General features: G+C 41.0%; 1 protein-coding gene across 1 annotated transcript; it reads right to left on the minus strand.

The window, feature by feature from the left end:
• Nucleotides 1–1,417: 1,417 nt before the first annotated feature.
• On the minus strand, nt 1,418–11,073 carry gpr137bb (G protein-coupled receptor 137Bb). Its single transcript, XM_084101450.1, has 8 exons — nt 10,722–11,073; nt 10,032–10,143; nt 9,114–9,163; nt 8,816–9,038; nt 3,256–3,405; nt 2,418–2,546; nt 2,216–2,337; nt 1,418–1,819 (listed from the first exon to the last, which is right to left on the minus strand). The coding sequence occupies exons 1-8, from the start codon at nt 10,994–10,996 to the stop codon at nt 1,726–1,728; spliced, it is 1,155 nt and encodes a 384-aa protein (XP_083957576.1). The 5' UTR covers nt 10,997–11,073; the 3' UTR covers nt 1,418–1,725.

An 11,073-nucleotide genomic window follows, 5' to 3' on the forward strand; every position in this document is an offset into this window, starting at 1 on the left:
TGTGTACTGGACGCTTGTGTTTGTGTGTGTGTACTGGACGCTTGTGTGTGTGTACTGGACGCTTGTGTTTGTGTGTGTGTACTGGACGCTTGTGTGTGTGTACTGGACGCTTGTGTTTGTGTGTGTGTACTGGACGCTTGTGTTTGTGTGTGTGTACTGGACGCTTGTGTGTGTGTACTGGACGCTTGTGTGTGTGTACTGGACGCTTGTGTGTGTGTACTGGACGCTTGTGTTTGTGTGTGTGTACTGGACGCTTGTGTGTGTGTACTGGACGCTTGTGTGTGTGTACTGGACGCTTGTGTGTGTGTACTGGACGCTTGTGTTTGTGTGTGTGTACTGGACGCTTGTGTTTGTGTGTGTGTACTGGACGCTTGTGTGTGTGTACTGGACGCTTGTGTTTGTGTGTGTGTACTGGACGCTTGTGTGTGTGTACTGGACGCTTGTGTTTGTGTGTGTGTACTGGACGCTTGTGTGTGTGTACTGGACGCTTGTGTTTGTGTGTGTGTACTGGACGCTTGTGTTTGTGTGTGTGTACTGGACGCTTGTGTGTGTGTACTGGACGCTTGTGTGTGTGTACTGGACGCTTGTGTTTGTGTGTGTGTACTGGACGCTTGTGTTTGTGTGTGTGTACTGGACGCTTGTGTGTGTGTACTGGACGCTTGTGTGTGTGTACTGGACGCTTGTGTGTGTGTACTGGACGCTTGTGTTTGTGTGTGTGTACTGGACGCTTGTGTGTGTGTACTGGACGCTTGTGTGTGTGTACTGGACGCTTGTGTGTGTGTACTGGACGCTTGTGTGTGTGTACTGGACGCTTGTGTTTGTGTGTGTGTACTGGACGCTTGTGTTTGTGTGTGTGTACTGGACGCTTGTGTGTGTGTACTGGACGCTTGTGTTTGTGTGTGTGTACTGGACGCTTGTGTGTGTGTACTGGACGCTTGTGTTTGTGTGTGTGTACTGGACGCTTGTGTGTGTGTACTGGACGCTTGTGTTTGTGTGTGTGTACTGGACGCTTGTGTGTGTGTACTGGACGCTTGTGTGTGTGTACTGGACGCTTGTGTGTGTGTACTGGACGCTTGTGTTTGTGTGTGTGTACTGGACGCTTGTGTGTGTGTACTGGACGCTTGTGTGTGTGTACTGGACGCTTGTGTGTGTGTACTGGACGCTTGTGTGTGTGTACTGGATGCTTCATTTACCAAGAAAAATTCCTTGAGAGTGCAAGCAGTAAATCTCCTTCTGGTTCTGATCTTTACAACGGAAGTGAATCAATCAAAACTAACTTTATCTGGAAAATAACTTTATTCTAGATCTGCTGTAAAGCCTGAACAATCTCTGTTACTGTAATCTCCTGTTATTACTGTAAAGCTGCTGTGAGACTCTATATTGTTAAAGCGCGGTATAAATGACGGAAACTTGACTTGACTAGTGTACTACTTTTTATTGTTGCGCACTGTACACTGAAATCTAGTGCACGGTGTGTTGATGCTTCATTCTGAACACAGCCTCGTTTAGAACCTCCGTTGCTCTGACTGTGGTCGCCATGGTGACATGCATTACTCTGGAGTCAGTTGCCATGGTAACTCGCACTTAGTGCGTCGTCGCACTGACGTCTTGAGCTTCCAGCGGCTCGTGCGTGTGTGTGTGTGTGTGTGTGGATGATGTCAGCGGTTTAAAGTGCGGTGCGTGTCAGATTTACACAGCTGTACGACTGTAGCATTAGCAGAAACGCTAGCGGTTTAGTGCTGCTGTTGCCACGGGCGACCGCTGATTGTCTCCTCCCAGATGGACCAGGAAACTGTTGCTACTCCAGTCCGTCGACAAACTGGACAGAGAGAAACACCAATCATCATGCGTATCACATGTTTATATACTAGTATAATAGTGACTATGGTATGAAAAATGTGCTTATCTAATGTTGTTTTTATGACATGCAGGTAAACAAATGAAATATTTAATCTGTTTAAGTAACTGTTTTAATTATGATTTTATAATTATTTATTTGAATTGACATTTTTATGATTGAATTAACTTTTATAATATATATATATATATATTTCCCTATCTTTAGTGGGGTTTTTTTTTCTTTCAGTTTTAATATTGTTTTGTTTTTTTCAGTTTTAATAATTTTAGTAGTTCTTGTTAATTTCAAGGCAACATTTCAAAGTTTGCTTCAGCTGAGTGTGTTGCCCTGATCTTGTATTATTCCGGGTGATGTCACCTGGTCGAGCTGGTCACCGGCTGGGACGCCCAGGCGAGGTCGTCGTCGCTGTCGTAGCGTCTGGGATTGTCGAAGAAGTACGGCCTGTTGGAGAACACGTGGCTGGGAATGGCAGAGCCGCTCTGGAAGCAACAGATCACAGTAGAATCAGAATCAGGTCCGGTGAGGAAGAGTTTTCCTGGTGTTCTGGTGTCCGGCTCACCCGCTCCTGTGCCGGCCTGCGGACCCGGAAGAAGAAGACCACCAGAGCCGTGGGCAGAAGCTCCCAGACGAACAGGATCAGTCCGAACACCACGAACCCGGCGTCGCCCAGACTGGAGCGCAGATCCGCCTGCAGAAACACAGAACCAGCTGCTCGACCTCAGTCTGAACCAGTGTCGAGAGGAACTCGTTACTAGTAACTCCAGTTACGTAATCAGATTACTTTTTTCAAGTAACTGGTAAAGTAACGCATTACTTTTAAAATGTACAACAAAATATCGGAGTTACTTTTTCAAATAAGTAACACAAGTTACTTTGTTTTCCCATTTATTGACTGTCCTCATGTTGAGAGAAATTGGGAGTAAGTGCAGAAGCGTTGTGTGTGTGTGTGTATGTGTGTGTGGGTAAACATGATGGTTATTGTAGTTCTAGGCTAAATGCATTTACTCATCTCACTTGCACAAAAAAGAATCCTCAAAATGAACAAAAACAGTGAAAAGCAAAATCAGAATACTACGCAAACCTGCAATAACTAAATAATATTTATGCATTTAATCTCACTTTATTGACCAATACTGATTCATATGTTTATTCTGTGCCCTCTACTGTACATGCGTGACTTTGCATTTCCTTTTTTGGTGTGAAAGGGCCTTTACATTCGCCTGAAAATAGAACTTTTTTTGTTATAAAAAATAAAAAAACAAGCCCAGTCAGGTGAGAAAAAGTAACTAAGTAATGCAATTAGTTACTTTTTAAGGAAGTAATGCAATATTGTAATGTATTACTTTTCAATGTAAGTTTCCCCAACACTGGTCTGAAGACGTGTGACCGGCACCCACCTGATCCGACACGTTGTACCAGTCGTAGTCGAACGAGTTTATGGTCTGGATGTCGGTGAGGGCCAGAACCAGTAGATTATAACAGGCCCGTGACGCGTACAGGAGGATGACCATGAGGCCGATCAGGGTCACCTGACACACCGACGTGCCCTGGAACACACACAACACCAATCCTTTCATTGACAGTCAGAGACTTTACTCAGACTGTAATTAGAGACTGTTATCAGAGACTGTCATCAGAGACTAATCAGAGACTGTTATCAGACTGTAATTAGAGACTGTAATCAGACTGTTATCAGACTGTAATTAGACTGTAATCAGACTGTTATCAGACTGTAATTAGAGACTGTAATCAGACTGTAATTAGAGACTGTTATCAGAGACTGTTATCAGACTGTAATTAGACTGTAATCAGACTGTAATTAGAGACTGTTATCAGAGACTGTTATCAGAGACTGTTATCAGACTGTAATTAGAGACTGTAATCAGACTGTTATCAGACTGTAATTAGAGACTGTAATTAGAGACTGTAATCAGACTGTAATTAGAGACTGTTATCAGAGACTGTTATCAGACTGTAATTAGACTGTAATCAGACTGTTATCAGACTGTAATTAGAGACTGTTATCAGACTGTAATTAGAGACTGTTATCAGAGACTGTTATCAGACTGTAATTAGACTGTAATCAGACTGTTATCAGACTGTAATTAGAGACTGTTATCAGAGACTGTTATCAGACTGTAATTAGAGACTGTAATCAGACTGTTATCAGACTGTAATTAGAGACTGTTATCAGAGACTGTCATCAGAGACTAATCAGAGACTGTTATCAGACTGTAATTAGAGACTGTAATTAGACTGTAATCAGACTGTTATCAGACTGTAATTAGAGACTAATTAGAGACTGTAATCAGACTGTAATTAGAGACTGTTATCAGAGACTGTTATCAGACTGTAATTAGACTGTAATCAGACTGTTATCAGACTGTAATTAGAGACTGTTATTAGAGACTGTAATCAGACTGTAATTAGAGACTGTTATCAGAGACTGTAATTAGACTGTAATCAGACTGTAATCAGACTGTAATTAGAGACTGTTATCAGAGACTGTTATCAGACTGTAATTAGAGACTGTAATCAGACTGTTATCAGACTGTAATTAGAGACTGTAATCAGACTGTAATTAGAGACTGTTATCAGACTGTAATTAGACTGTAATCAGACTGTTATCAGACTGTAATTAGAGACTGTTATCAGAGACTGTTATCAGACTGTAATTAGACTGTAATCAGACTGTTATCAGACTGTAATTAGAGACTGTTATCAGAGACTGTTATCAGACTGTAATTAGAGACTGTTATCAGAGACTGTTATCAGACTGTAATTAGACTGTAATCAGACTGTTATCAGACTGTAATTAGAGACTGTTATCAGAGACTGTTATCAGACTGTAATTAGACTGCAATCAGACTGTTATCAGACTGTAATTAGAGACTGTTATCAGAGACTGTTATCAGACTGTAATTAGAGACTGTAATCAGACTGTTATCAGACTGTAATTAGACTGTAATCAGACTGTTATCAGACTGTAATTAGAGACTGTAATTAGAGACTGTAATCAGACTGTAATTAGAGACTGTTATCAGAGACTGTTATCAGACTGTAATTAGACTGTAATCAGACTGTAATCAGACTGTAATTAGAGACTGTTATCAGAGACTGTTATCAGACTGTAATTAGAGACTGTAATCAGACTGTTATCAGACTGTAATTAGAGACTGTAATTAGAGACTGTAATCAGACTGTAATTAGAGACTGTTATCAGACTGTAATTAGACTGTAATCAGACTGTTATCAGACTGTAATTAGAGACTGTTATCAGACTGTAATTAGACTGTAATCAGACTGTTATCAGACTGTAATTAGAGACTGTTATCAGAGACTGTTATCAGACTGTAATTAGAGACTGTTATCAGAGACTGTTATCAGACTGTAATTAGACTGTAATCAGACTGTTATCAGACTGTAATTAGAGACTGTTATCAGAGACTGTTATCAGACTGTAATTAGAGACTGTAATCAGACTGTTATCAGACTGTAATTAGAGACTGTTATCAGAGACTGTTATCAGACTGTTATCAGACTGTAATTAGACTGTAATCAGACTGTAATCAGACTATAATTAGAGACTGCAATTAGAGACTGTTATCAGACTGTAATTAGACTGTAATCAGACTGTAATTAGAGACTGCAATCAGACTGTAATTAGAGACTGTTATTAGACTGTAATTAGAGACTGTAATCAGACTGTTATCAGACTGTAATTAGAGACTGTAATCAGACTGTTATCAGACTGTAATTAGAGACTGTAATTAGAGACTGTAATCAGACTGTAATTAGAGACTGTTATCAGAGACTGTTATCAGACTGTAATTAGACTGTAATCAGACTGTAATCAGAGACTGTTATCAGACTGTAATTAGAGACTGTAATCAGACTGTTATCAGACTGTAATTAGAGACTGTAATTAGAGACTGTAATCAGACTGTAATTAGAGACTGTTATCAGAGACTGTTATCAGACTGTAATTAGACTGTAATCAGACTGTTATCAGACTGTAATTAGAGACTGTTATCAGAGACTGTTATCAGACTGTAATTAGACTGTAATCAGACTGTTATCAGACTGTTATCAGACTGTAATTAGAGACTGTTATCAGAGACTGTTATCAGACTGTAATTAGAGACTGTTATCAGAGACTGTTATCAGACTGTAATTAGACTGTAATCAGACTGTTATCAGACTGTAATTAGAGACTGTTATCAGAGACTGTTATCAGACTGTAATTAGAGACTGTAATCAGACTGTTATCAGACTGTAATTAGAGACTGTTATCAGAGACTGTTATCAGACTGTTATCAGACTGTAATTAGACTGTAATCAGACTGTAATCAGACTATAATTAGAGACTGCAATTAGAGACTGTTATCAGACTGTAATTAGACTGTAATCAGACTGTAATTAGAGACTGCAATCAGACTGTAATTAGAGACTGTTATTAGACTGTAATTAGAGACTGTAATCAGACTGTTATCAGACTGTTATCAGACTGTAATTAGAGACTGTAATCAGACTGTAATTAGAGACTGTTATCAGACTGTTATCAGACTGTAATTAGAGACTGTTATCAGACTGTAATCAGAGACTGTTATCAGACTATAATTAGAGACTGTAATCAGACTGTAATAAGACTGTAATTAGAGACTGCAATTAGAGACTGCAATCAGACTGTAATTAGAGACTGTTATCAGACTTATCAGAGACTGTTATCAGACTGTAATTAGAGACTGTAATCAGACTGTTATCAGACTGTTATCAGACTGCAATTAGAGACTGTAATCAGACTGTTATCAGACTGCAATTAGAGACTGTAATCAGACTGTTATCAGACTGTTATCAGACTGCAATTAGAGACTGTAATCAGACTGTTATCAGACTGTAATTAGAGACTGTTATCAGACTGTAATTAGACTGTAATCAGACTGTTATCAGACTGTAATTAGAGACTGCAATTAGAGACTGTTATCAGACTGTAATTAGACTGTAATCAGACTGTTATCAGACTGTAATTAGAGACTGTTATCAGATTGTAATTAGAGACTGTAATCAGACTGTAATCAGGCTGTTATCAGGCTGTAATTAGAGACTGTTATCAGACTGTAATTAGAGACTGTAATCAGAGACTGTAATCAGACTGTTATCAGACTGTAATTAGAGACTGCAATTAGAGACTGTTATCAGACTGTAATTAGACTGTAATCAGACTGTAATTAGAGACTGCAATCAGACTGTAATTAGAGACTGTTATTAGACTGTAATTAGAGACTGTAATCAGACTGTTATCAGACTGTAATTAGAGACTGTTATCAGACTGTTATCAGACTGTAATTAGAGACTGTTATCAGACTGTAATCAGAGACTGTTATCAGACTATAATTAGAGACTGTAATCAGACTGTAATAAGACTGTAATTAGAGACTTTTATCAGGCTATAATTAGAGACTGTTATCAGACTGTAATCAGACTGTTATCAGACTGTAATTAGAGACTGCAATTAGAGACTGCAATTAGAGACTGTAATCAGACTGTAATTAGAGACTGTTATCAGACTGTTATCAGAGACTGTTATCAGACTGTAATTAGAGACTGTAATCAGACTGTTATCAGACTGCAAATAGAGACTGTAATCAGACTGTTATCAGACTGCAATTAGAGACTGTAATCAGACTGTTATCAGACTGTTATCAGACTGCAATTAGAGACTGTAATCAGACTGTAATTAGAGACTGTTATCAGACTGTAATTAGACTGTAATCAGACTGTAATTAGAGACTGCAATTAGAGACTGTTATCAGACTGTAATTAGACTGTAATCAGACTGTTATCAGACTGTAATTAGAGACTGTTATCAGATTGTAATTAGAGACTGTAATCAGACTGTAATCAGGCTGTTATCAGGCTGTAATTAGAGACTGTTATCAGACTGTAATTAGAGACTGTTATCAGACTGTTATCAGACTGTAATTAGAGACTGTTATCAGACTGTAATTAGAGACTGTAATAAGACTGTTATCAGATTGTAATTAGAGACTGTAATCAGACTGTAATCAGGCTGTTATCAGGCTGTAATTAGAGACTGTTATCAGACTGTAATTAGAGACTGTTATCAGACTGTTATCAGACTGTAATTAGAGACTGTTATCAGACTGTAATTAGAGACTGTAATAAGACTGTAATTAGAGACTGTAATCAGACTGTTATCAGAGACTGTTATCAGACTGTAATTAGAGACTGTAATCAGACTGTTATCAGACTGTTATCAGACTGCAATTAGAGACTGTAATCAGACTGTTATCAGACTGCAATTAGAGACTGTAATCAGACTGTTATCAGACTGTTATCAGATTGCAATTAGAGACTGTAATCAGACTGTTATCAGACTGTAATTAGAGACTGTTATCAGACTGTAATTAGAGACTGTAATCAGACTGTTATCAGACTGCAATTAGAGACTGTAATCAGACTGTTATCAGACTGCAATTAGAGACTGTTATCAGACTGTTATCAGACTGTAATTAGAGACTGTAATCAGACTGTTATCAGACTGTAATTAGAGACTGTTATCAGACTGTAATTAGAGACTGTAATCAGAGACTGTAATCAGACTGTAATTAGAGACTGTAATCAGACTGTTATCAGACTGTAATTAGAGACTGTAATCAGACTGTAATTAGAGACTGTAATCAGACTGTTATCAGACTGTAATTAGAGACTGTTTTCAGACTGTAATTAGAGACTGTAATCAGACTGTAATTAGAGACTGTAATCAGACTGTTATCAGACTGTAATTAGAGACTGTTATCAGAGACTGTTATCAGAGACTGTCATCAGAGACTGTTATCAGACTGTAATTAGAGACTGTAATCAGACTGTTATCAGACTGTAATCAGAGACTGTAATCAGTCGTTAATGAAGCTGAAGATCAGGTGTGGCTCTTGCCTTGGACTCCAGGTAGATGCTGGCGAGGGACATCTTGGCCACCTTGTAGAGGCAGACGGAGAGCGAGACGGCGCAGAGGACGAAGAGAGAGTCGTTGATGGTCACGCGCACCAGGACGATGGTCTTTACCGGCGCAGCGCTCGTCTTCACCAGCAGAGCACACGTCAGATTGGCCAGCAGGAACAGCAGACTCACGCCCACGAACAGCAGATACAGAGGAAACCTGTGGACCAGAGGAGGTCTAAGGATGAGGATGAGGATGAAGAGGACAGATGAGGATATCAGTGTAAGAACTCACTTGTATTTCAGGAGGTGAGGAGAGAACTTCGACTTGGCCTTGAAGAAAACCTGCCAAAACAAGCATGATTATCAGCACTGACTTACCAAAGACTGAGTGCTTTATTATAGTTTTATTCATATTTAGAATTAGCTTCTGGTTTAGTAATTTCAGTTTTCATGTTAATTGTGCTTTTGTCATTTTATTAGCTTTTTTTTTATATTGCTATTTAGGTTTAATAAATTCTTATTTCAGTTCTAGTTTTAGTTAGTTTATTATAGTTAGTAAACTTTTTAGTTAGTTTATTATTTCTAGTAAATTATTTATTTAGTTTAGTTTGCCAAGGCAACATTTGTAATTTTCTTTTAATTTAATTTATCAGCTGTAATCAGAATTGGTTCATCAGGCACGTGTGTGTGTGTGTGTGTGTGTGTATGTGTGTGTGTCAGACCTGAGCGCAGTACAGGTTCATCAGGCATGTGTGTGTGTGTGTGTGTGTGTCTGACCTGAGCGCAGTACAGGTTCATCAGGCACGCGCGCGCGTGTGTGTGTGTGTCTGACCTGAGCGCAGTACAGGTTCATCAGGCATGTGTGTGTGTGTGTGTGTGTGTGTGTCTGACCTGAGCGCAGTACAGGTTCATCAGGCACGCGCGCGCGTGTGTGTGTGTGTGTGTCTGACCTGAGCGCAGTACAGGTTCATCAGGCATGCGCGCGCGTGTGTGTGTGTGTGTGTGTGTGTCTGACCTGAGCGCAGTACAGGTTCATCAGGCATGCGCGCGTGTGTGTGTGTGTGTGTGTGTGTCTGACCTGAGCGCAGTACAGGTTCATCAGGCATGCGCGCGTGTGTGTGTGTGTGTGTGTGTGTGTGTGTGTGTCTGACCTGAGCGCAGTACAGGTTCATCAGGCATGCGCGTGCGTGTGTGTGTGTGTGTGTCTGACCTGAGCGCAGTACAGGTTCATCAGGATGAGTGTGAAGAACTGCAGGCACACGGGGAGGCAGTAGAGCATCCAGAAGCTGAAGGGTCCGAGAGTGTTGACCGTCACACAGTCCCTGAAGTACAAGGAGAAGAGAAGCGCTATCAGGCGTGTGTGTGTGTGAGTGTGTGTACCTGAAGTAGAAGGAGAACAGCAGCGCTCTCAGGCGTGTGTGTGTGTGTGTGTGTGTGTGTGTGTGTGTACCCGAAGTAGAAGGAGAAGAGAAGCGCTATCAGGCGTGTGTGTGAGTGTGTGTGTGTGTGTGTGTGTGTGTGTGTGAGTGTGTGTGTGTGTGTGTACCTGAAGTAGAAGGAGAACAGCAGCGCTCTCAGGCGTGTGTGTGTGTGTGTGTGTGTGTGTGTGTGTGTGTTGAGTGTGTGTGTGTGTACCTGAAGTAGAAGGAGAACAGCAGCGCTCTCAGGCGTGTGTGTGTGTGTGTGTGTGTGTTGAGTGTGTGTGTGTGTACCTGAAGTAGAAGGAGAACAGCAGCGCTCTCAGGTGTGTGTGTGTGTGTGTGAGTGTGTGTGTGTGTGTGTGTGTGTGTGAGTGTGTGAGTGTGTGTGTGTGTGTACCTGAAGTAGAAGGAGAACAGCAGCGCTCTCAGGCGTGTGTGTGTGTGTGTGTGTGTGTGTGTGAGTGTGTGTGTGTGTGTACCTGAAGTAGAAGGAGAACAGCAGCGCTCTCAGGGCCGCCCACAGGAGACACAGGAACAGGAACACCGTCTGGAAGCTGAAGCGCTTGTGTCGGTAGCGGAGCACAAGCCACAGCTGAGCGTAGATGAAGCAGAAGAGCGCGCAGTAGAAGAGTGTGTAGAGCAGCGTCAGGCCCAGCTTCACCAGCGGCGGGATCGAGGGCCGCAGGGTCTGAGGAGAGAGAGAGGCGTTCGATCCCGATCTTCCCTGAGGATTCTCCATCATGCTGGTCTCCATCAGCCTCGTCTGCAGTCATGAGGAGGAGAGGAGCATGTGACCCGGAGGAGGAGAGTCTGATTGGCTCTGTGGTGTGA

Source organism: Abramis brama, assembly GCF_963993115.1.
Source record: "Abramis brama genome assembly, chromosome: 23".
Taxonomy (NCBI): domain Eukaryota; kingdom Metazoa; phylum Chordata; class Actinopteri; order Cypriniformes; family Leuciscidae; genus Abramis; species Abramis brama.